The sequence below is a fragment of the Eupeodes corollae genome, chromosome 2 (genome assembly GCF_945859685.1).
Source record: "Eupeodes corollae chromosome 2, idEupCoro1.1, whole genome shotgun sequence".
Classification (NCBI taxonomy): domain Eukaryota; kingdom Metazoa; phylum Arthropoda; class Insecta; order Diptera; family Syrphidae; genus Eupeodes; species Eupeodes corollae.
The window spans coordinates 139,801,644-139,829,607 of NC_079148.1; the positions used below are offsets into that span (position 1 = coordinate 139,801,644).

At 33.2% G+C, this 27,964-nt stretch overlaps 1 protein-coding gene across 4 annotated transcripts in view; it reads left to right on the top strand.

The window, feature by feature from the left end:
* LOC129948585 (collagen alpha-2(IX) chain) overlaps positions 1-27,964 on the top strand; it is a 405,200-nt gene that overhangs the window by 264,238 nt on the left and 112,998 nt on the right. For all 4 annotated transcript variants that reach the window (XM_056059695.1, XM_056059694.1, XM_056059696.1 and 1 more), the window contains 2 exons: positions 4,728-4,840; positions 10,910-11,002. In XM_056059695.1, coding sequence (XP_055915670.1) covers positions 4,728-4,840; positions 10,910-11,002 — 206 coding nt within the window. The remainder of the gene's footprint in view (positions 1-4,727; positions 4,841-10,909; positions 11,003-27,964) is intronic.

The following is a 27,964-nucleotide window of genomic DNA, read 5'->3' on the forward strand; positions in this document are numbered from 1 at the left end:
ATACCTTGCGACGGTATTTCCAAAGCCTCCATTTCAAAATTATGGCAAAGATATCACGTTCTAACTTAAGTTCTACTTGTATCAAACTATTGAAAATCGTGTCACTTGTTGAATTAGCTGAAGTGTTGAAATTACACGATGATTTGCAGTATAACTGCCTGGTGTAGAAGATTATACTTTTGACATGAGGTGCCTGTTCTTTTGTTCATGTTTTCAAGACTGATATTTATGTTATCTGTGTGCTGACTCTTATTATAATTCGAATTTCTCTGCATCGAAATCGAACTAGAGGATACTTGTTTTCGTAAACCAACCGTCGTTTTTTCTCTACGTATTTCTTCCATTTCCAATTTAATATCCGCTGATGCCATTGTATTTGGCGTTAGCGATACATTATTGTGTAATTGGTTTTTATCATATTTTAACGAATTATCAGTCTGCAGTCTGGTCAAGTGCAGAAAAATTACTTCTTCATTTTCTTCACAATGGATACATTTAGTGTAGCCTCTGATACCAATTCGAAAAGCGACTTTTCATAATAACTTGTGTTCGTATTCTGGTACTGGGTTCAAGGGTATTCTGGTCAATAGCCTTAAATTTGTTAGGCTTCTCTATGGTTTGCGCAGTAACATTGTTCGATTCTGTTGGACTGTGCACAATTTTCGTATTTAAGTTTGGGAAGCTCTTCGAAATACTCTTCTAGCATTTTGTAGTATAAATCTTCCACTTCTATGCTGTTATTTTTGGAAAGTTTTTAGGTACCTATATAGATTTTCCATTTCTTCAAATAAAATCTCCAAATACCTTACTTTGTGTGTACCAACTTCTTGCAGTACTCGAAAATCGGCGATTTTTCTGCTAAGGATGTTTATTATCCTTTTAAATCGGTTTATCTCAAGGTCTTGAGTTGCTGCCGCAATGTTTTATAAATCCATGTTGATTTTCGTTGGAAGTTGTTTTGGTTTTGGTCGCCAAGTTGACCTAGCTGGGCTTTGACTCACATCTTGTTGATAAATGTAAGTTATTTTTATTTTTACAGCATCACTTTTTATATATCACTGAATTAATTTTTAATTAAATTCACAGCTCATCTTTTTTTTGTTCACAAACGTTGTTTAGCCACGTTTACGCTTGTCAGTATTTAGTTCTGACAGCACTGTTTTAAAAAATGATTATTTTGTTTCTTAATCTTTTACCACTGGTGGGGAAAACTTAAGAACAATCAAAAATTAATTTGGATTGCTTAGAATTTTCAAGTTTTTTTTTTATGTTGACTGAGCTCAATTTTTGTGCTTAAAAAACCAATCCTGCTTGGTTTTTAACCTTTTTGTTTTAGTTTGAATTTCTTTACCTTATTGGTATATGAAAATACTTGATGGTTCAATTGCTAACCAGTATCCGGCTCGAAGGACCAATGAAAATAATTTTGGAAAGAAATAAAAACACGTCCTAATTTGTCTGTGTTTTTATTTCGACAGTATGCTTTGCTACGCAATATCAGAAGATTATTTGAATCTCTCTTGTGGAAATGCGTAGCTGCACCCATCTACATCTATGTTCTTTGCTTCATGAAAAGCTTAAAATGATTCGACTAGTAAAAAATAATTCTCTAGAATCATGTGGTATCACAATGGGCCTTTTCTTTTTACCTAAGTGCGTGGATTCTGAATCCGCAGCCACTTTAACCTAACCTAACTTTTAGGCAGAATATGATAAACAAAATTCATATTCAAAAAACTTTCTCGGTTCTACTTCTACTTATAAATTGTAAGAGGCCTTTACCGCTAAACAATAAAAATAAATTGAGAAGGTGGTGGAGCCCTAATAGCTATTAGAAATGTTCGTTAAATTTGTATAACGTTCCTTTTTAACCTGACAATTTAAATTGTTTGCGTTGAAATATAGCTGCAGTAAAAAGCAGTATTTATTTTAAGTGTTTTCATTGGTCCTAAAAGCCTGGCTTCAGCTTTTGTTGAACTCTCTCTTGCTCTTGATCATATTATGGACATCGCACGTTTGGACAGCAATATTCTTCTTTTAGGTCACTTTCATATATTAAGTGAGTTAAATCAAGACGAGTCTTAATAAGAAGCATTATTGAGTTCGTCTCAACAGTAGCTTATTTTACTAGACCATATTTTTTCTACGAAAACTCAATTTAGTTTTTCATATTATATTGTCTTTCGGTAAGCCTATTTTCAGGGACTTTCTGCACATCTATCTGCTTGTGGTATTAACAATGTACTAATTATAAATGACAATGATGTTTCAGTTTCAGATTTTTGCAATGTATTGAAATCCATCCTAGATAGAAGATATCGTTCTATATAAAATATACAAATTTGTCATTCTTTGGCACCCTTAGTAAACGATGTTTTAAAACAAAAGAAACAACGCTTGGAAAACTCTTGCGGTACTCTACGAGTAGATTCCTAAAAGGTAATTATTCTTCCAAATTAGGAAGAATTCCTCTAATTGTCTTAATGTAAGTCAGTAATGGCTAAGGAAATTATGAAGGAAGGAATTTACTACACCCAGCATTTAAAAATGGTAACAAGTCTGAAATTAGTTATCACAGACCAATTTCTAAACTTTCCTGTATTTCCAAACTTGTTTTTTTCAAGGGTATATTACTACCCTTATTAAGCAGGGGCACAGTGTGAGTACAAGGAAGAGGAGAGAGGGTTTAAAAGGAGATGTCAATGCCAATGCACATTGGTTTTGAATTAATGAATATTGCAATAACTAGAAAAGACAGAGTGTGGTAAGGTATTCCACATTCAAGTAGCACGGCTAAAGAACAAATATCTGTATTTGACAGTACGGCTGAAATTGAGCTCAAGGGTATACTGATGAGAATTCCTAGAAGCCCGAGTATTACGGTTGAACTGTTTAAGGGGAGGAATGCAACTGGATATTTCACTTGAGCATAAACCGTTAAAATAACGGTACAAAAAGGTCAGACAAGAAACCTTACGATGATGTTCAAGCGAAGTAAATGAACTTATGATGATATTGTCATCTATCAATTTAAATGATCTTTGTTCAATACTATCCAAGAGGCTTAAGTAAGTTGCAGGAGCACCAGCCCAGAGATGGGAGTTATACTCAAGGTTTGGACGTATGGAAGTAGTAGTAGATTACAGCTTGATCAGAAGGGGTGAAATATTTCTTGCATCGCCTAAGGAAACCCAAACACCTTGCGGCATTTTTGGCGACATCGTGTTTGTTATCATTCCACAAAAGGTGGTTGGTGACACACATACCGAGAATATCGAGGTGTTCAGTCTCATTGATGCAAGTGCCATCCATGGATAATGGCAAAGGGGGTATATCTCGCTTTAACGATACAAATGCTTTTGAAACGATGTAAAGATTTGCTCCACTGTTCGGTGAGATGAACCATGAGATCACCAGTGGACCTATTGCTTCGAAAGCCGTACTGCCGGTCATTAAAAAGCTTTCGATCTTCAAGATATTTCTTAAGCTGATAATTAATCAGCGTTTCCATGACCTCGAAAAGAAGGGACGTAAATGCAATCGGTCGGTAGTTAGAGGGTAAGGAAGATTCGCCTTTTTTGCGGATGGGCTGGACAAATGCAGTTTTCCATCCTCTCGGAACGAGATCTGCGAAGTAGGACGGATGAAAAAGCTTACGAAGTGGTTTTGTCAGCGTTGAAGAACACCTCTTCAGAACAATAGTGCGGATACCATCCGGACCAGCGGATTTATGTGTGTTTTGATCTCTAAGGACTCTTGCCAAAGTAGGAGTGCGAAAAAGGATTGGTCCCATAGAAACATGGAATCATAGAATGTTGAACAAGTTGTTTGTGCATTTGCATTTTTCCATCATTGCTTAATGCCCTAGAACTTGGTCAAGACCGTGACCATTTTTACATTGATTATTCTATAGTTTTTGAGCAATTTTTTGTATGACATCATAACATTTAAGGTAAATAATTGGGTTTCGTCCTCATGGATTTCTTCTTGTCATCAAAAATATCTTATCAAGATAAATCCAAAAATTCGTTTTCCAACATTTTCATTGCAAAATCAGGAGTTCCGCAGGGTTGTCATTTAGGACCTCTACTAATCATCTTAGCTATTAATGATGTTCAATTCAGAAAATTGTAGTCTTCGCGGATGATATTAAAATCTTCAAAAGAATAAAATCTCTAAATGGTCGATTAAAACTGCAAAAGGGTATTAACACTTTTGTTCTTTGGAAATGTCCATATCTTGAACTTAATTTTTTTTTAATCCTTATTCTTTGAATTCTTTTACAATTATGTATTGTAAAGAAAATAATCCTCTAATGAGTAAAAGAATATTGAACTTATGCGCATTTTTGTATTATTTCTCTTTATTTATTATTAAGGAAATTACTTAAGTAATAAAGCTATAAAGTGCATGAAATATTCATTACTTTGCATATATATGAAATCTCCGCAGCACCTTTATATAATTTCACATTTTATGCATATAAATTTATATTTACCGCACAATAAGCAATTTATTCTGTAATTTTATGTACGTATTTTATATTGTATACGTTTTTCAATGTAATAATTATTTTTATACTTTTTATAAAAGAAAAAAAACACACACAAATGAGCCTTTCAATCATTTTCCTACACACCCATAAACGATTCTGGGTAAAATTTAATTAAATTTAATTTTGTTCTCGTTTTTTGTTTTTCTCTTTTTTCCATATTATTAATTCACAGGACCACCAGCAGGAAGACAGGATGAACTGCCCTCATCAGCGTCGTCAACATCATCGAATATGAGATTTGTACCAGGTGCTTTAACATTCGCTAACATTGAAGAAATGACCAAGGTAATAAATTTGCAACGGACTTTAAATATTATTTTTTTAAATAAAACAGGACTTTAAGGAAATTAAACATGATAAATAATAATGACTAATGAACCTTATAAAAAAATGAATAAGTACTTTAATGATGTGATATTATTTTTGTCGACCAAGAAGAATATTAGCCCCAGTAATTTTTCTTGGAATAAACGTAGATATTTTACAGGATGAAATTTACATAAAACAAGGACATGACTTCTAACGATATGGTTCAGTCAAAATTACTACTAATCGACAAATTCGTAGAAAACTCAAAAATTATTTAAACATACATAAATTTACCAGAATTTATGTGAAGATAAAAATTTTAAAAAATATTCGAAGCTATTTAAAAGGAAAATCAAGGTTTTCCTAAATGATTGCCAATTAAAAGCTTCGAATTTGATCGATTTCCATCTAAAGGGATTTCCGGTTAGTTTTGCATTTAGTTCATTTCATTTTAATTTACATATATGCAAAAAAAATAAAATATTTATAAATCGATAAACAAAACACTCATTGGACATCTAATTACTAGATTTTATATTTATGGGAAATAATTTTGTTTTTTTGATGTATTTTAATAAATTTCTGAAATAAATAGAAATCAGTGCTGCCAATTTCTCACAAATTTAAATTTAAAAAAAGTTTTAAATTTGCTCTGAATTTGTACTCCATAAATTTGTTGCAATTTCAAAGATTATTTTTCTAAAATTCAGGATAACAAATTCCGGGAAAAAAGCTTAGTCTTAGAAGTGACAATAATTCTATTTTTCTAAGAATTAAAAAAGTTTAAATTTGTTTTAAGGTCTAAAATAAGAGAACTTTTGGGTTTGAATGAATATGCATTTTTTTTCTTCTACTACTTGTTTAGTCTTAGTACCGGTGGTATGATGGTTAACGCTTTAGACTATCATGCAAAAGGTCTTGGTTCAATCCTTGCCTGTGCCATCTAAAAAAACTACTTTTGTCACCGGTACTCTCCGGGAGTAATTCTTGTCGTGAAAAGTGCTTTTTCAAATAAGCCGTTCGGGTTTGGCTTACAACTGTAGGTCCCCTCCATCGCTGACAACAGTACTTGCACGCAGATATTGTTGAGTATTGTAAGTCAATAGGCCATGGTTCTCAATGGACTGTTGCACCACCAAATTTTAATTTATTTTACAAAATTAATTTTAACAAATATTGTACGAAAACTTTTAACTTTCAACAAAGCTTTAAAGGTTGAAAAATAGGTTACGTCAGCTCTGACCTTTACGAAATTTTATAAAATAAGTAAGAATTGTTTTATTTTTGCTTTTTTCAAAAAGGGTTTAAAAATATGAGGTTTTATTTTGTAAACTCATTTTTAAGGCAGCTATCACTTTTGAATCTTTCACATTTTGCCATTTGACAAGTAAAAACTATGTCATTATTCAAAATTAAAATATTCACGTTCCAAAAATGCCTTAAATTATTAATATTCACTTTAAAATTGGTGAACGATTTGTGTTTTAAGTTTTGCTTTTAAAGTTACCTGTCCATGGTACATACAATCTCGGCATGATGTGACCAAAATATACCACCAAGACCTTATTGTTTAAAACCTAAAGAATTGTTTTTACATTGAATACTAGAAAGATAATTGGTATCCACAATCATTTCAAAACCTTAAAGATGGAATTCAAGTAGTTATCATGGACATACAGCCCCAAATATCGGAATTAGTCATGAATTTTTTCTTCAGAAAAGGTTACGGTGTAGTAACAGCAGCCATGTTTAATTTTAATTGTCGGTAGCATACTTTTTCCCTAAAATGAAATAAGCATTTATTAATTTATGTTACAAAATTACTCTTTTTTAAAAACATCAAAATGAAATCTGTTATTGGAAAACCCTGAAAAAAAACGATAGTAGTTAGATTCTTATTTTTATATTTGATGGTTTTTAAACTTCTTTTGACAATTAAGAACTTCGTTATCATTATTAAAAATTAAACGATATTGGTTAAAATTCGTATTGCCAAGGCAAATCTGTGAATGATTATTGTGCTGTAAATAATGATTGGGTTGATCTCATACACACATTTGAAGTAGAAAGTAAAAACTATTCAGGTCACATGTCAATTATTGTTGAATGGTCAAAAGAAAAATCTACAACACAAAGTAATCTTCAACTTATCCCAAGACTCAAATGGAAACAGGATGATGTAATAACATACCAACAAATATTAGATATTAATCTTCCAAGAGTGAAAGTGGGATGACTAACTATGTCGGTGAACGTACCCACCAACTTGTGGGTTGTATAAGAGATTCCGTCCCAAGAGCATTCCTGAATGTATGTAAGTCCTTCAAACAAAAGTGGTTTGACAAAGAGTGCATGAACGCGAAGAAAAAGTCCTTCAATCTTGGAAATGCATTCCGGACTTTTAACTGCCAAAGTTTGAAACATAGAAGCCAATAAACAATACAAAAATCCTTGCTTCGAAAAGAAAACTGAGTTTGAAAACCAACAAGCCTATGTACTTGGTGAATCAAGAGATTCGAAACAATTTTGGAAACAAAAGAAATAAATGGGTCAATATCTCAAATAGGATCCAATGTATCTGCCGATGATCTTACGAACCACTTCAAAAATATTGTACGAAACAAAACGGTCCTTTAATTTTCGTGTGCTGAACCTCTATTATCTGATGAGTTATTAGATGGTGAAATAACAGTGTCCGAAGTAAACCTTGTTCTTCATAAAGAAGAAAATGGTAAAGCTCCGGGTGAAGATGGGATTCCGTACGAGCACTTCAAAAACGACACACCAACCTTTATTTGACAACTTACATCATTTTTCAATAAAGTATTTTCTGATGCTGATATACCTACATCGTTCAAAAAAGCGGTAATATTCCCTATTCACAAGAAAGGAGACATTAATACTCGTAGTCTGGAAAATTAAAGGTGCATATCGTTTATGAACATTTTCTCAAAAGTGTTTTGTGGTATACTTGCTATCAGGCTTGAGACATGGGTTGAAACCAATAATATCCTGACCAAATTCCAAGCTGGTTTCAGAAACAAATTTTCCACCGTCGACCATATTATATTTGTGCTGACTTCCATCGTTAAAGCATTCCATGCACGGAATAAGAAAGTTTATGCATTTTTCGTTGACTTTAAATCTGCTTTTGACCTGGTGAATCGGAATGCACTTTTCTACAAACTTTGCCAGCTAGGTATATCTACGCAGTTCATCCGAATTGTTAAGGAAATGTATTCCGAATCAAAAGCAGCTGTCTGGGATAGTTCAACGTATTCGGAATGTTTTGAAACGGACTCTGGTGTAACACAAGGATGCCTTTTTAGTGCTCTTCTATTTGCACTTTTTATTAATGATGTAGAAGCTCATCTACTTGTTGGTCTATACATTGCGGACTTGAAAGTAAATGTTCTTTTATATGCTGATGACCTGATATTACTTTCTGAGTCTTCAGAAAATTTCCAACTAATGAAAAATCGCTTAGCTGATTATTGCGATAAATGAAGACTTGTCATTAATGTGGATAAATAAAAAATAATGGTGTTCTCGAGATTTGGCACTTTAATGGAAACCCTGTGCAGATTACTAATGAATACAAGTACCTGGGGGTGATTTTTAATAAAACAATAGATTTTAAAAACCACGTAAATGTCAAAGCCAAGAATTCACAAAGTTTATTAAATCTAGACTGGAATAACATATTTTCAAACCAGCAAAGAGTATTGTCTGCGAAATACGAGATATTTGATGCTGTTATAAAAAATACTCTTTGCTATGCTGCCCAGGTATGGGGAATCAAGCAATACGAGGAGATAGAAAAGTTTCACAGATGTTTCTCGAAGAAACTTTTTAATTTACCCCTAAACACACCTAACTATGCCTTGTATCTGGAAACAGGACGTCCAAAAATATTTACTATCACGCTTTAATTACAAGCAGACTACATTTTAAAGGTTTTATCCCATCATGATGACCGACTGAAAAAACGAATGGCACTTTTTGAGCTAAGAAACGAGGATTGGTGGATGTCGATATGGGAAGCTCTGCGAAACGAGTGTGGAGAATCCATCAAATTTGAGCCATGCTAAAGAGATTTTCTACAAAATCATACAAAACTATGAGAATTTGGAACGCGATGCTCTGATGGAGGAAGCTCGAAAATCACAAAGCAGTATTCTTAACTCTGAACTGAACCCGAATCTTATGGAATCAGACTACTTTAATGATTCACTGAATTACAGTCAAATATCCTTAATATTTAAAACAAGATGTAAAGTCCTTAGATTAAACGGATCACCATACATTTGATGGCAAAGGAAGATTGTTTCCACTTCATTAGTATATGTCCCATTTTTTCTGAATACAGAAATGCAACCTTTGGAAAAAAATCTCTGACGCTGCAAAAAACAGTAGAGGAGGTAAATAATTTTGAATGGAAAACACTCTTTTCCTTTTTAAAAACCATTTTTACGTATAGGATGTTAATTATAACCGAATTTGTTTTTATTTATTTTAATTTTTTAATTTTTGTTTATTATTTAAACCTAGGAAATTATTTATTTTGATTTGCTAAAAGCTGCAAAATTCATACAAATTGTAAACAATGTACCAAAAGCAAAACGAAACAATAAATTAATGAATTACTTACTCATTTATTAATCGTATAGAAATTGTTGAAATTCAAAACAAAAATGATGCACATTTTACAGTCACAGGTTAAAAAAAATAAGTTTTTTTTATCAGTTGTATTTTTTGAAGATGTGATCAAAATTGGCCACGCTGAACTTGTGATTTAATTCCTTTAGACTTGATTCTTTCAGCCATTTAAAGGTGAATTCCTTTCACAATCATTTAAAGACTTTAAAGAAGGAATTCATTAAGTTATCGAGGACATATAGTCGAAAAAGTGAGAATTTGTCATGGACAAATTTATGAAAAAAGGATATAGTCTACAATCGTAGCGGTGGAGACTATTTGGCTAGTAAAGTTATTTATTGTTAATTGTAAATCTTTGTTCTTACAACAAAATAAACATTTTCATTGATTTTATTTTCAAAATATTATCGTTTTTTAAAACATCATAATGAAACCTCTTGTTGGAAAACTCTAACGAAGCAATAAAAAACCCTTAAAATGTATATTTTTTTTATATTTTATGGTTTTCGAAAAAGACGGTAATATGGCAGCATTTATTTCTATGAGTTGTTTTGATAAAATACGACGCTTTTTTTTATATTTGGTCCAAAAGATATTCGTTCGAATGCATCAATAATAATTTTCTCATGCATATCCAATTATTGCCAATCGTTGCGGAGCTTTTGTACCGCACATCAAATTGATTTCCAAAATTAATTCAAAATTGCTTTCTAGTTATTCATTAGTATTTATAATTCACATAAAATTCCAGTCAGTCACAGTTATAGTATAATAATATAGATTCTGATCAAAAGTCATATGGAAACCAATTTATAGATATCGTAATCATAAACATACGTCGTCGTCGTTGGTCCATCAGTCAGTCAGTCGGTCGTTGGTGCAATATCAAAACACACAAATATTAAACATGATGTAAAATTGTCATATATAGAAATCAATTATAGAGACTATACAGCCCTTTTGTTTTGACCAATATATCAAATGAATTAAGCACGCTTCTATCGTTCTAACTGACTGTCTATTCAGTCGATGTCCATTGTTCAGTCCAAATGTTTATATCGTTAGAACTTGAAACTTTGAATTGAAATTTTACAAAAAGTCTTTGACTTTTACTGCACTGCAAAACTGTAATTTAATACAAGAAGTACGTATTTAGACGTCGTCTTCGTCGTCGTAGTCGTTAGAAGTAAGTTTCGAATCTAATTATAAAGCATAACTACAACAACAACAATAATAATAACACATTACACTAGATTCAATTTAATAACTTGATTAAATATGAATATCAATATTTCTCTTTATTATTCCCTATACGCTGCTGCCGCCATGCATCATACTCGTATAAACATAATTACAATCACACAATATCCCTTCCTACCATAACAGAAGTCAGCTATGAGTCCTGCCGGAACGATAGCCTACATAACAGAGGAAGAAGCGCTCCTAGTGCGGGTAAACAAAGGATGGCAGTACATTGCGGTAAGTCTTTATGTCTATAGTAATAGTGGCCAGTTGCCAGTATAAATTGTCAATGTTGATGTCGATTTGTGCACCAACATTACAACATCGAGTAGTTATATTTCGTTTAGTTTATAAGAAACACATACGAATTCATTTAGGTTAGGTGAATTTCTGCAGCCAAATAAATTTTACTATTTTTTAAAAGCTTAACTTTTTAATAATTGTTTTTTTTTTAGAAATATATTTTAAAAAATAAATCAACATTAGTAAAAATGGGATTTTATAAAATTTATCAGTAATTGAAAACAATTATTTTTTGAAAAGATTTATTTCAAAATGGTTTTTTGCGATAGGGTCTCCCTTTTTGAAGGGTCCAAGAAGGATTTTTTCAAAACATTGATTGTAGGCCAAATGGCAATCTTATAAAATGAAAATTGGAAAATTTGCATACAAAATTCTCAGATAAATTATCAATAACAAGTTTCATTGTTGGAATATTAAATAAATCTACTCATATAAATATTTCCAAGATCTATTTTAACTTTCGAATAAATGGTTGAAAATTGTCTGAGTTACTATTCTGAACAACACAAAAAAATGCCTTATTGCAATAATCGTGTTTGAAATTTAAATAAGTAGAAAATCAAGAACAGCTTTAATACACAAATTCAAAAATCGAGTACTCAAAGGCTTTTTTGGCTTTAATATTTTGGGACGACATTTTTGACTATTTGACCATTTTAAAAAAACCAAAATAGAACATTTTTTCAAGAACTCTAGGATAGATAGCTCTACATCTTAAATGATAATACTTGGCTGTTTGATTTTTAGGGTTTTCAAAACTTTAATTAATTAATGGAGCCAATTTCCAATCTAAAGGATGTACAAATATCAATACTAGATCTCATATCTATGTCTCAAAAAATAAAATAAGACAGTATATTATGACCTATTGTACTTTGTTGGAGCCGAAAACGGTCTTAAGAGTTAAGTTTTCAGCTATCGACTAACCGAGCTGTGTCGTATGTTTTGCTTACTCCGTAACAGAATTGTAGCTATGATACGCGAGGCTAAATACCAACATTTTTCTCAACAGCTTAGCACTAGTTCAAAAGGTCGCCAGCTGTAGAAAAATCTAAGCAAAATCGGAATCGGAAAGACAAAATTCGGTGCTGTTGAGGACATTGATGGCAATAAACTCAATGCAAAAATTAATTTCTTCTCAGCCGCCACAGGTTTCACAACATTGACCTTAACCAACATGCGTCTCCAGCCAGATCGTACACTAGCTAGATGTCTCCAGTTTCGCACACTAAGTTGGTTGAGGTCTTCGCCCACTTGAGTGCGCCACCTGAGTGGGGAATCGGGATTGGATTCGAAGACCTTCCGGGTTGAAGAGTTGATGTATATTCACTCTACATGACCCAACCATCTAAGTCGTTGGCCTTTGATTTTGTTAACTAGGTCAGTGTCGCTGAACAGCCAGTAAAGTTTATTATTGTATCTTCTTCTCAATTCGCCATCTATGAAGACGGGACTAAAATCTCTCAAAGCCTTCTAAGACGCTCTCATCTTTCTTTGGCAGGATGCAGGCCTTAGCGCCATGAATGAGAAGAGTGTCTTTTAGATGCTCGAGAGAGGACTTTACTACTCAATTGCTTTCTAAGTCGAAAAAAGCAGCGATTTACCAGAATTATTCATTATTTGATTTCAACGCACGCTGGTGTCATTTACGATATTTATATCGGTGCCTAAGTAGACAAAGTCCTCAACTGTCTCAAAGTTATAGCTGTCCATGGTGACGTTTTGTCCAAGACGTGGTTGTTCAATGTCCTTTTTTAATGACGTCGCAATGTTAAAAAAACGCTCCACTGACATCACGCTTTGATCTTCCAATTATGCCAATATCATTTGCGTATACGAGTAATTGGATTTACCTTTGGAAGATTGTGTTTCTAGTGTTGACGGTTGAGTTTTGCACATTTTTTTTCCGGAACGACGTTGAAGAAGTCACCTTGTCTTTAAACTTTTTTGACATCAAATGCATCGGTGAGATCTTTTTCGACCTAGATAGAGCAGAGTGCGTTTTGCATCGTCATTCTGTACAAACGGATAAGTTTGGCAGAGATGCCAGAGATGATGGGCATCAATTTTAAGTTCTTGTGTTTTTTCCAAGACCTGCTGTAATGTGAATATTAGGTCAATGGTGGACTTTCATGGTCTAAAGCCACATTGATAAGGGCCTAGCAGCTTGTTAACGAACGGCTTCAAACGTTCACATAATTTTACTTAAAGGATCTTATATGCAGTGTTCAGGAGGCTGATGCCTGAAGTTCTGCTCTGAATTTAAAGGACAATTTTGACCCTGCAGGTTCATCTCACCGAGCAGTGGAGCAAATCTTTACATCGTTTTGGAGAAAGTAAGATTATTGCACTTGATATTTCAAAAGCATTTGATAGGGTTTGGCATCAGGCTCTCTTATCGAAAATGCATGCTTTCGGTTTTCATGAATCCCTGCTTCTTTGGATTAATAATTACTTTTCGGATCGTTCAATATAAGTAGTATTGGATAGATTCAAGTTTGAAAACCATAAAATAAATGCTGGTGTGCCCCAGGGCTCTGTTTTATCTCCAACACTCTTTCTCATTTTTATTAATGATCTTCTGTCTGCAACATCTTATCCAATACATTGTTTTGCTGACGATAGTAATCTTAGCTTTTCATATTCGTTTTCAGACTCACATTTCTCTTCTTCGGAAGTGGAACTAATGCGACAAAATATGATAAGCTCATTAAATTGCGACCGTAACAGCATTATTCAATGGGGATTAAAAAACCGTGTGAAATTTAATACTTCAAAAACCTAATGCTGTCTTGTATCGTTAAAGCGAGATATCCCCCCATATCCATGGATGGCACTTGCATCAATGAGACTGAACAACTCGATATTCTTGGTATGTGTGTCACCATTCACCTCTTGTGGAATGATCACATACACGATGTTGCCAAAAGTGCCGCAAGGTGTTTGGATTTCCTTATTCAATGCAAGAAATATATCACCCCTTCTGATCTGTCTGTTATCTAAAAGACTTACATGCGTCCAAAGTTCCCATCCATGGGCTGGTGCTCCTGCATCTTACTTAAGCCTCTTGGATAGTATTAAACGTAGAGCATTTAAATTGATAGACGATAATATCATCATAAGTTCATTAACTTCGCTTGAACATCGTGGTAAGGGCTCTTGTCTGACCTTTTTGTACCGTTATTTTAACGGCTTATGCTCTAGTGAAATAGTCAGTTGCATTCCTCCCCTTGAACAGTTCAACCGTAATACTTGCGCTTCTAGTAATGCTCATCAGTATACCTTCGAGCCCAACTTTGGCCGCATTATCAAATACAGATATTCGTTCTTTAGCTGAACTACACGAATGTTGAATGCCTTACCACACTCTGTCTTTAGTCAATACAATATTCAGGAATTCAAAACCAATGTGCACCTGTATATCCTTTTAAACCCCCTCTCCTCTTCCCAGCGCTCACTGTGCCTCTGCATAATAAGGGAAGTAACATCCCCTTGAGTGTATGTTTATTATAAACAAAAAAATTAACCAATCATGTGCAGACATTCAAAAAATAAAAGTTTAGTGACATTTCTTTGTGAATACAAAATTTGTGTTGACAATCACAGTGATTTCAGAATGTCTTTGATTTTCTGTGAATTTTAGTGCCAAGTTCTGTAAATTTCTATCTTTAGTTTATAATACTTTTAACAAGATATTTGTCAGTGCGTGGTGCCAAAGTATATTTAGACATCCGTCGCTTTTGGGATACCTTTTTGCATCAGTATTGTCAAAGTTATCGACTTCAAATAAATATTATGAAAAATTTGACTGACACCAGATATCTCAAGAACCAATAACTCTATCTAATCGAATAATTTAAAAGCAACAAAAATGACATTTTTGACATCTTAAAACCAAAATAAAGATTTAAAAAACGATTTGACTTTTTCGTTTACAAAAATGAAAGCCTAAAAACATTATTACTACAAATGGAATTGAACTTAACACGGTCTACAAGAATGTTTGTTGCGGTTTATCGCTTACTCTTGCCAAAACGGTATAATTTCACGTTAAATTCTTTTTTCAGTTTTCTAAAAATATAACTTCCTTCAAAAAAGTCAGCAACAACACTGAGATTTATTGTTGTCCTGATATTAGTTGCTAAAGTTAGTGTAATACTGAATTCACAAACATTTTCAAAACAAATTTAAGAAAAGAGGTTAGGATTTGGAACACTCTATATTTTCCCATCCCTTCTGTTTATTTGTCTTGCTCAAAACTTTAACAAAATATTCATAACAATATTAGAATGCAATATCTTTCTTTGTTTTTTCTAATCTTGAATTGAAACCCATTTTTTACCAATTTTTCTATTATTGGTAGCATACATTTCGGAGTTCCTTAAATGACAATTTTATGCATTGAAATAAAATAATTATTTTATAGGACACCAATGCGAACAAAATTTGTTCCCGCATATTGCATTATTTTTTCTTAATTTTAAAAATTGATAATTGTTATATGCCCTTTACATATTTTTGGAAATTTTGCCTGTCACTTAAGACGCTTTCATTTGAATATACTGCGTTTTCTATAAACGTGCTGGATCTGAATTATGGTGAAATTCACCTCAGATAGGTATTCCCGTGACCATTCGTTCTTATAGATGATGTTTAGTTTGCTATGCATGGAATTCAATTAAACCAATTGGATATTGAATGCTTGTCAATACACTGAAATACACCAGAATGATGTGTTTTCAATGTGGCCTATCCTAACCTGATGGTAGTCCAAAGAGAATTCGACTTTCAATTCCAAAACCGCATATATTATTTTGAGGAGAACTATTACCATTACATCGTCATAGTCGGTCGTCTTCGTCCTTGTCAGAGTTGTGTCGCTCTGCTTTATAGAATAGTATTAACCTACCTATACCTAGAGAAGTTTGTACCTAGACAACGACGTTAAACTTCTTTGACGTTTCTCCCTTTACACAAAAAGAGGAAATATTTCAGCTTGTTGGAATACTAGTAAACTACTATTGCTTCTGTGTGATGTCAACTTGACAGAGTTAATCGCATAATAACTGCAGAAATGTTACTTTGAATAGTTTCGTGTATACATCAAGCGAGTAGCTATTTGCTATAGTCTATAGAAAGACTATATCCGAGTATAGAAGCCCAAAACAGTAACTTTGGTCGTCTTGTGTATGATGTGTATTGTAGACGTCACCATCAGGATATAGTTTCGTTTGAGCGAGGATCCCTTATTTTCTGGAATAGGAAAATTGAAATTTCATTTTAATATTCATGACAAGGGAATTCTAGGTCAATTTGGGAAATTGGTATAGGTACTCCTATAACACTATAGCTGCTACTTATTCAGTGATGTCAGTATGTAGTTAGAAATATATATAATGATGACAAACTACAAACGACGACGAGGATGTGCATTTTGAGTTTTGAATTAATTTTAAACGTTCACTTTAGAAATCATCATCAAATTTATTCAACTCAAACTTAACTCAACTGAACTTAACTACAAAACTCAACCCTCATGTAGCTATCTAATTATTTTGTTTCCACCAAAAACTAATTATTACTAATATGGTAAATATAAGCCACGTCACATAACGCTCACTATATTTGTAATTAAGTGCGAGAGTGAAGTGAATTTAGCTCATCAACGCATTAATTACATGATAATAGAAATTAATATTTCAAGGACGTTTCAAGGAGGCTGTGAAACTTTGCCATCACGCACTCTGTCATTACCGCAATGCCATCTACCGCCCTCCCATCCCATTAATCTAATGATGAATTCAATATGAAATTCTGAATAATAGAATGCTTTTGTTTGATGGCGTTGATTGCATTTCTCATGCAATTTTCTTTTTTCTTTTGAAATTAATTGTTGGATTTTGTAAATAAGGGTAAGTGTGTAACTCTCCTTAAGACTTTGTTGGCAAAATCAAGCTCAGAATAAGTAATCTGTGCGTTTTCAAAATGTGTTAAAGGTTAAGGTTAGATATCTTGAGTTGAGTGAAGACTTACTTCTAAATATGTAGATAAGGAGAACTACCTGAATTTTTAGGCGCCATTTTGAATTAGAAGTAAGATAATTTGTTTTAAAATATGTAAAAAACGCAAGAGTCATTTATGGTTTTCCAAAACGAAGTTTCATTTTGAATAGCCGGCTAATTAAATGGAAATTAGTTTTGGAGTTGTCAACTATTGAAATTTATTAAGTAAGAACTGTCAATTAGGAAAACACTGAGATAATGTGATTTTGCATATTGAAACCTTGCTTTAGAGTCACGTGAATGCCAAGATCGTTTATATTTCTCCAAAAATGTATTCAATATCTTAAATATAAAATTCCTGGAAATATCGAAAATTTCCAACTTAAAACTTATGTAGAGCTGCAACCATAGAGAATGTAGCCCTTTGCTTGACTTGACACCTGTTTTTTTGCTAATGGCTTTCTTTTCTTTTTAAACATAAATAAAAAGCTATTGATATCTCTTAAGAAAATGCAATGAAATAATTTATTGAAAACCTATTTTGAAATCAGCAACAATGTTTATATTTTAATAAATATGATTTAAAATCATGAAAATTAAATTTTTATTTAAAACCATGAAAATGAAAATAAAAATAAAAATAAACCAGCATAGGTGAGCGTTTCGCCCCGATGTAATGGTTGGGCTCATCAGAAGATGACCATTACACCTTATCTTGACGTATGTTTTCTCAAAAAATCGAGACTCCATATAATCGGAGCTACATAGAGCTACTGTGAATTATATAGTTTCTACAAGTCTTAAAAGAAGATAAACTGTAGCTATTTTTACTGCCTTGCTATGGGACTTTTGAAAGTTGAAAACCCATGAAAGCATCAATTCCAAAGTTTGTCAAAACTTCTTAAACACAAATTAATGACTGAAAACTTGTTTTAAATTAGGATATTTTAAAATATGATTTGATATACAAATTATAAAGCGATATTCGAGATGTGTTTCAGCTCTCTCCAACTCTTGCCTAGTGACGTTGATTCCGCGTCGACTGTTCTGGGCCATGTGCTTCTCGGTCGCGTAGCCCTTCTTCCTTCTTATGTGAGCGGATTCGACTGCAAGCATTGCTTGGCTTGCAATGTTCAAGCATTGCTTGGCTTGCAATGTTCGGCCAGAAAATCCTTAGCATGTTACCAAGACATCTATTTAAGAAGGTTTGCAGATTTCTTGTTATGGCTGAAGTAACCTTTCAAGTGCTGCACCCATAAAGAAGCACAGGCACGACATTTGTGTGAAACAGTCGTAGCGATGTTCTTAAGCTGATAGAGTTATTCCTGTAAATTTTTGACAGCATTCCGAAAGCCGCTTTTGTTCTGCCGATGTGGCAGATGACGTCTTGCTCAGTTCCGCCTTTGATGGAGACGATAATTTTGAGGTTTTGAAAGCTCTCCACTTTTTCCACCGGTTGCGTGAAAATATTTATTTGAGAGGATGGTCGCGTTCCGAAGCTGATCATTTTTTTTGCCAGGATTAATTTTCAGCCCCACAACTTCTGCTTCACTCTCCACAATTGTTGTCATTTGATGGAGATCCATGATCCTATGAGAGAGTAAACAAACATAGTCCTCGTAATCCAAATGCTTTGAATAGGAGGTCAAAGTCCATTGGATCCCTCCGCTACCTGACAGAGCTGAGCGCAGTACATCGCTTACCACCAACAAAAACAATATTGGCGACAGAATACAGCCCTGTCTGAATCCGCTTCGGATTTCGAAATCATCAGACAACCTACCATCGTTCAGAACGTGACACATTGTCCAATAATGATCCGCAGGTTTTTAATATGATCAATACAGGAGCATCCAGCGCATTCTGCTTGTCTGGCATCGAATGTGGCCTCAAGGTGCGTTCCAGTATAACTTTTGCTTCTATTTTGGCAATTTCTATTTAAAGAAGTTGAAGAATTAAATTTTGCCAAGCAATGTAATGAAAAGCGATAATATACTTTTCTATTTTTGTTGTTTGTTTTTATACATTTTAAGAAAATTTTAAGCAAAAAAATGACATTCTCAATTTAAAGCCACCAAAACTGGTTCTCCTGTCTCACCTACTGAACCGAAAGCGCTCGGCTCCGTTCAGTGCAATGATGTCTCGACTGTTAAGAAGCCGCCTATCTCAATTTTACGGGTGACGTGGTAGGTTAGCGGAACCACCTCTCTATTCTGCATAAGAACTCGATTTTCTAAATAGAGGAAAGCTTCGGGCTGAATTTTTCCGCCTAAACTTGCACTTTCGTAGTACTCATTACTAGGGTAGTAAGCCCCCAAAAAATAAGCTGCTAGTCGACGACATCACTCTTGCAATGTGAACCCTACTAAGCTTCAGCAAGAAATTATCTATTATGTTGGCTTGTTGTATAGAATCCGGTTGGTAATGGGAATGTTTGTACTCCGACGCTGGTGTTTTGTGTAGTCCAAGGGGTATGTAGGAAATCACCTTCACCCTGCTGTCAAGACGACTGCTGAAAAACAATAGAACAAAGGCTCCCCTAGCTCTGGACAGATCAGCACTCGTATGTCTCTCGAAATACGAGTACTTGCAAGTACTGATCCAACCAGATGCCAAGGTATTTTATTCACCAGTGGCTGTCGATTTAGTCCAATGATCACTAGATTTTTCCATTTCTTTTTCCTTGAGGCTCCATACAGCAGAGTCCTGAACAGAATAGTTTCACATTTCTGACAGTTGATTTTCAACTTCCAGTCATCGCAATATTGCTGAATCTTGTCGAAGTCACCCTGCAAAAGTGTCTTGTTAACCTAATTTTTCGGGGCCGATTTGCAATCAGATCACTGGTGTAAATGCTGAAAAGATCGGCGAGTTAACCGCTTCCTGTTAAAGACCATTTTTAATATCAAAGATTTTGGTAGAAGTTACATTACCAATTTTACAATAATACGTCTACCATAAAGCATATACAAAAGTGGTTTACTTATGCCAAATCTGTCTAACTTTAGATACAGACCCTCTTACCGTACATTTTTTTTTCAAAAAAAATAAAAGACTCCTCAGACCTCGCTCCCCTCGCTTTAGTTTACTTTTGGTGCTTCAGCAACCTCCTCTAGAGGCTTGGATGGTGGAGGAACCTTGTATTCTGTCTTTGGGGTCTCGCAGACCTTCTCCTTCTTGGGCTCGACAAGAGATACTTTGTCTGGCAGTGCCTTCTTGGGGCTAATCTTGTTCTTGGGATCGTAGGGCAACATGATTTTGACCTTAATATCCAACACTCCTTGAAGCAACAGAACGTGACGAGTGGCGGTTTCGACGTAGTCGTTGCATGGATCCCCGGGATGGATCATCAGACCGTCGACGAACTTCATTGACTTTGCATGCTGACCACGCAACTTGCCGGAAACTACAACTTCGCAACCCTTGGCAACGGATTCCATGCTGAAACGCACCATAGCAGGCACGACGAACAGCCAATCCTCAGGCCAATTTGTAACGGAGCGGCTCAGCCTAAGCGATGGCGCAAAGACCGCGGGTAGCAACCCTCTTGGCGTACAGTTGGATGCGACCGGATTCGAAGTTGAAATGTTTCTGGACCATGGCAGTCAATTCGTGGATGCGACTACCCTTCTCTCCCAAGACATTGAATATTGGCTTGAGACCGAAAAACTGAATTTCAAGCCGCCCGAATGTAACTTCCTGGTATTTTAGAATATTCACTAACAATGGTTACCTTAATCGTTTTACAAATGGTTTTTTTTTCAGTACTTAAAATGGCCTATAGATTATAATCCACCGAAATGTTCGAAGTTAAAAGCGTTAGCTTTGTGAGATGGCGCAGAACCTTGTTTAAACGTCCAAGGTCTGTGACCAAAATTTAATTAAAGATATTCTCAATGAAACCGATTGGAGATTGGAGAAAGTGGCCCAAACCATTATTTGTGGCCTGTGGTGCTGCTACTTGGGAGCCAAGCCATGGCACAAGTTCTCTTATGAACTGTCTTGCAAATTATTCAATTGGGAAAACACGATATTTGGTAATTGACTGCTGCTTTCTGCCAAAACGATGCAACTTATTTCCACTCTCAAGTCTTACTAGTTGCTGCTAAAGGCTTTTCTACGCTTGTAAACAATATTTAAAACTCTCACTAAGTAAATTTCTAAACAGCTGAAGCCACTATGACAGATGCTTAAAAACTGGTGTGAAACTGATTAACTTCGAGTGTCGGAACCTGTTAATTAAAAAAACTTGTTAAGAACTTTTTAAGAAATTCAATTCAGTCATTTTTTGGCCTCTGTAAAAATTTCGATATCCACTACTTTGTACTAAATCCGATATTTTGACATTAAAAACACGTCCTTATAGTTATATATTCAAATTCTATGAACTTCAATTCCAATATGTTAATGCGTGTTCATCAAAGTCTGCATAGATTAAAAAAAATATTCATAGACTAAGCTTTCCACGTAATTTACATCATCACTTATGTCAATTTTTGTTTTTTTTTTTATGGTATGAAAGGATATGAAGTTGAACAGCTCCTGATTTTTTTGACAGACTTACGATGGGTGTTTAGATTGTCCATCATTAAAATGTTACATGTTTCAATCCAAAACATGTAACAGATTTTAATTAAAACATTTTACGATTTTTCACATCCACGATATACGCACATCAAAATCACTGCTGCATCCGAACCTTTAAAACAATACTTTCAATCTCCCTCAAAGGCTCCATTTCAAATTCATCAAAATAGGTCTTATTCTCATCCATATAACACAATACCTCCTTCATACTCAACCTAACCCAGAATAGCCATCACTCAAGCGCTATTTGCATTATTATTGTAAATCCATTATCCTCATATCCATTCACTCGCATTACATACACATATATAAAGTATACACATCAATTTCAATATCCTTTTTCAAAGTAATGTCGTGTATACATCGTTGTATAGTGTACAATCCAGTCCAAGTCCAACAGTTGTAGTTGTTGGTTAAAAGGACTCTTCTATACTTATTCGCTTTTTCTTTCATATCTTACAAAACACATTATAATTCCAATTGGAATATCAAATCTAGATATGGGAGAGTATAGAAGCTGAGTGGAGTGTGTTTTTGTATGGAAACACCCTTCGGCTGGGATCCTGTGTTTGGCATTGAAGTTAATCTACCATTCATCATCTGTGCATCACATGTGTCTGATGATAGTAAGCTCATCAATTTTGCACAATAAGTCAGCCTGGCAGCGTTTTTCTTTTCATATACACACGTTCTGTAGGTATATAGAGAGGTACCTCTATTCGAGTTCTAGACCTACCTATTCGAATATCATACTGCCTCATATATAGGAAAAGTCGAAAGGACTATAAACAAAACCCTGCAAATCCAAATGGTTTACTAGTTTGAGCTGATGATGTTTATATGCAAAGCTCATATATGGCTTTTCTTATTATTGTTTTTTTTTTTTGTAGACAGATGAATCCTTGCAGGCATAAAAGGTTCTTTTTTGTTGTTGTTGTATCCATCATGACACCCATTAAGTACCGATAGACTAGCATCAAGCCTCCGAAGGCTACTCTTATCGTGAAGCTTTTTCAATAAATGGATATCCTCTGATGCTAGGTTTTTGATTCCGAATCTGGTAATTAATGCAAGCTACGTAGATATGAACGTATTCGATTGAACTTGAGGCAAAAAAAAGAGTTTAAGTAAGATAAGGGTTAGGGTTATATCAAAGTTTCCTTAGAGCAACCCGCCTCGAGAATTGCCTATTATATGTATAATTTACTCTTAGTTTGTGTTGATATGGCTATAAGACAACCTAACGTTAAAGATTGAGAGAGCATAATGTAATTTTTAAGATAGAGCCTTCCAGCGAAATAGACTTAAAGTGTTTTCTTAAAATTTTTAAACATTTTTTTAAAATTGTTCAACCATGAAAAAAACATCTACTAAATTCCAAGAATTAGAAAAGATATTTACTACAAATAAATTCTGGCTTAAACATAATCATCAATATCAAGATGAGCTGAAAAGACCTTTTAACAAATCAGTAATTTGTTTAATATTATTAATTTAAGAAAAAAATGACAACTTTGGCTGGCCTAAAATATCTCAGGAAAATAACGCTTTGAACTTTAATAAAAATAATGAAAAGCCTTTTCATTTTTATTAACTTCTCATAGGAAGTTATTGCAATGGGTCCAATTTTTCAAATTGAAAATTTTGACATTTCTCGACGTTTCAAGGTCCCTAGAGTCGAAATAAAAGATTTTTAGATTCTGTGCTCGCGTATGGTACGTATGTTCGTTCTTCCGTACAATTGCGACGTTTTTTCGTAGTCCATAGCTCAAGAACCAGAAGAGATATCGACCTCAAATAAACTTTGTTATACAGATAGAAAGGCAGAAAGATGCAGAAAGGGCCTTGGGTGTTTTTTTTTAACCATAAAAGATGAAAATTTTGGTTAACATTGAAAATCTCATAAACCAAAATCGCTAGAGACTTGAATTAAATTGTATGTAATATTTTGTATCGTGATACAAAAACCGATTATTTTTTGAAAAAAATCCAATTGACAGTTTTTTTTACAAATCAAAAAAAATGAAAAAAAAATTGTCACCTCAAAAATTTAACGAATACAAAATAATTTTATCTCCAAAACAATTTTGTGCAAAAAAAAATATTTTAACATCTGGCAAGAATTTGAGCAAAATCGAACAGACAGCTTTTTTATTAAAAATAAAAAACTTAAAAAACATTACTCAATGTTGGTAAAAATTGAATTTCGCCTCAAACATCTTTTCAAAACTTTGTGATTATGGCTTCCAACTAATTTTATCTTATAAAAAATATTGTTTTTAACATTCTGAAAAGTTTTGAAAAAATCGAATCGACAGTTTTTTTACAAAAAATAAAAACCTGAACAATAGAATTAATAAAAGTTTTTAAAAATTGATTTTCGACTCAAATATCTTTTCAAAACGTGAAGATATTGGCTTTAAACTACTTTTATCTTTTAGAAATATTGTTGTGAGCATTTTGTAAAATTGTGAGAAAATTGATTTGACACTTTTTTTACAAAAACTAAAAACCCAACAAAAAAACATTACCAAAACTTGGTAAAAATTTACTTTCGACTAAAATTGCTTTTCAAAAATTAAAAATATTGTCTTTTTATTTCACTGAAATTATTGCTTTCGATATTTCTTATTTTTTTTTTGATAAATATCCAACAGTCCGATATTTCATACAAAATAAAATCTACAAAAAATAGTACGCAAATTTGGTAAGAATTGACGTTCGGTTCTTGATATTTCTCAAATTAATTTCATTTATACATTTTGTACAAATTTAAGAAATGCTACTAAAATAGGTAAACATTTGTTTTCGACTATGAATCTATTTAACGAAACTAAATTTTCAAACTAAACTATTTATTTATATATTGTTTTCAACTTAAAATTTTTAAGAATAATTCAATCGATGAGTTTTTTAACCAAACACGAAAACCTACAAAGTTATCAGAGTGGGTCGCATCCCAGCCTTTGTTTTTTTTAGACTTTATTTGAAAATTGAAAAATAAAAGTGTTTCAACAGCAAAATGGTGTTATAGACAAATTCAGCAGTGATAAAATTTGACACTTGATGAACAACTCTGGGCTCCATTTCCAGCTAAATGTAGTGTACAAACAACTTGATGCAAGAAAGTTAAACTTACTTACTTAAGGGGGAGCTACAGTCCTGTGTGGACTAGGCCCTCACCCAACAAACTTCTGCATCTAGCTCGGTCCTTAGCTAGATGTGTCCAGTTTCCTCATCAAACCAGGGGTTCCTTGTTGGTGGTTTCTTGAAACCCAGCACATCAGAGGAGGCTTCTCTGATTGCATTTTGGCAATGTTGCCACTGGTTTTCGATGCATTATGTCGAGGGTGGTTACTTGTAGCTCGGTCGGAAAAGGTTCTACCTTAACTACAACGAGGTATTGGTCCGAGTCGATGTTAGCAACTCGGAAAGTTCGGACATCCATGATACTTAAAGCGTGTCTGGCGTCGATCGCAACAAGGTCAATCTTGTTGATGGTATAGATCTGGAGAACTTCAAGTTCCTTTGTGGATGTTTAGGTGTGAAAAACGCATACTGGCTACCATTAGGTTTTGCCCTACAGCAAAATCTATGACTCTGAAACTGTTGTCGGAGACATAAATACACTGTAAAATTATGATGCTCCTTTTCGCTAATCAAGAACTCTCTTTTGTTGAAAAATCATTTACGATATCGAAGTAAGTTCACTTCACTCCACAGTTTCACTCCTCTTTGGTCATTATTATCAACTTCCTTGTTTTCAAAATATTCTTCAAAACGAGTATTTTTTATAAATTGCTTTACGAGAGTTTTTCAAAACATAACTTGTTTTTGCCATAAACTTGCAAATTCCCTTAAAGAATGTCTACGATGTTGATATTAAATTAGACATTTTTGAAATTGAGATGAATCATGAATCATGAAATTCAAAATTCATGTTCTTTTGAAAATTCGTCAAAATAAAAAAAAACCTATGTTTTTATTTACTTTTTAGTTTTTAAAGCGGTGCATTTATTTTTGTATAAGTTTTTATAAACTTTAAGTTTTTAAAATCAACTCGTAATTTCAAATGAAAATTTCTCTTTGCATTTTTTTAAAAATGTTTTACAAAACTCTAAAAATACCTTGCAAAACTTTATTGTTTTGAAAAAGAAATACTTAGAAAAATAACAATAATTTTCACTTCTCAGAAAAAACTGCAATATTCAAATTTGCGTTACAATGTGTAAGGTGTTTGGTAAAATGGGGCTCTGGTGGTACTTCTAGAAAAATCGAAAGTTTTTCGGCAAACAATAAAAATCTATTGTTGCTAATGCACGACGCTATGAATAAATGAAAACGATCTAAATTATTTCAGCATAATCAGCCTCTCACATTCAGTGAGGAACTCAAATTGGTTCCCTTGAACTCAGGAGGAAGACTCAAGATTCATGTGGTAATACAATGGGTTATTAAACTGGCCTAAGTGCGCCCGTTCCCATTTTGCAATGCAACTTTAACCTAACCTTAACTTCTTCAATTGTTCAAAATGGTTCTTTGCCTGTTGTGGTTCTTTGACTTTAGTGCCTTGGGCAGAAATAACTTTGTCTTCTAGATACGTTTTAAATCATTTGATAACCTAATTTTGTTATAAGTCGCCATATGACTCCACATGAAATTTTGATATACCTTGAATTTAATTCTTTCATGGCTTTAAGAAAATAAGTTTTGGAATTTATTAACTTCCCATAGAAATTTATTATAATGGGTCCGATTTCTCAAATTGAAAATTTTGACATTTCTCGAAGGTTTAAGGTCCTTAGAGTCGAAATAAAAGATTTTTAGAAAGATGTCTGTGTGTGCGTACGTTCATACGTCCGTACGTTCGCGATGTTTTTTTTCGTTGTCCAAAGCTTCAAATAAATTTCGTTATACGGATAAAAACGCAGAAAGGGCTCTCAAGAAAATTGCGTGGCGGTTTTTTTACTATAGCAGTTTAAAAAAAAGGTGAAACTTTTGGTTAACCTTTACAGACTTGTATCGAAAAATAAAGTTCTTAACATCTGGTAAGATTTTGAGAAAAATCTAATTGACAGTGTTTTTTATTAGTTAGTAAAAATTGAATTTCGACTCAAATATCTTTCAAAAACTTTGAAATATTAGTTTTAAACTACTTTTATCTTTTAAAAAATATTGTTTTCAAAATTCAGTAAAATTTTGAGAAAATTCAACAGTTTTTTTACACAAAACTTAAAAGAAAATTTAACAAAAGTTGGTAAAAATTGAATTTCGACTCAAAAAATTTTTTTAAAAATTTGTCGTAGCTAATTTTAACTTACAAGAAATATTGTTTTCAACATTCCGAAAAATTTTGAGAAAAATCGGATTGTTTGATTTTTTTTACAAAAAATAAAAACTTAAAGAAAATTTAACAAAAGTTGGTAAACATTGATTTTCGGCTTAAATATCTTTTCAAATCATTGAGATATTGGCTACTTTTATCTTTCAAAAATATTTTCGTCAACATTCAGTAAAATTGACTTACATTTTTAGAAAAAAATACAAAAACAAAAACAAAAATTGCATATCGATTCAATTAACTTGGAAACAAGTAATTACATTGAGTTCAAACTGTTTTGCATTTATAACAAAATTCAGTTTTCAATATTTTTTTTAGACAATTTAAAACGATACAGTTGACAGTTATTTAGAAAAATATTAAAACTTAAAATAATAAAATTCTAAAAAGTACTAAAAAATTTAATTGTTACTTAAATTTCTTGAGAAAAAATAAAGAAACTGGTTTCAAAATCAAATATCATTGTCAATGTTTTGTAACGTTTGAGGAAAGTGTTTGTAATGTAAATCGAAGTCCTGCAAAATACGTATTGATTTAACTTGTCGAATAAATCTTGACAGAAAATATCTTGAACTTAAATTTTTAAATGCACAGTCGTTTGAGTTTCTGAAATTGGTTTGCTACAAGACATATTTCTTTAAAATTTACAGCGGTCAAAATGTTATCAGTCAACAAAGGCTCTTTTTTTAGATTTCCAAACATGTTCACAAAATTTGAATTTCCGGTCATTGGTTACAGAGAATTTTTAATAGTTGCTGATACTTAAAAAATAATCTGAGAGTTGACAGATCACTAGTAACTAAAATTTTGTTTAATTTTTTTTTTGTAAGAGAAAAATGATCCTTTCATCTCAGTTTTTCTTATTTATCACAATTTCTTAAGAAAAGCAATTTTTCCTCAGATATAAAACTTATAGCTTTAAACAGCAATGAGAATTTTATTGATTCCAAAAATCCATTTCATTTA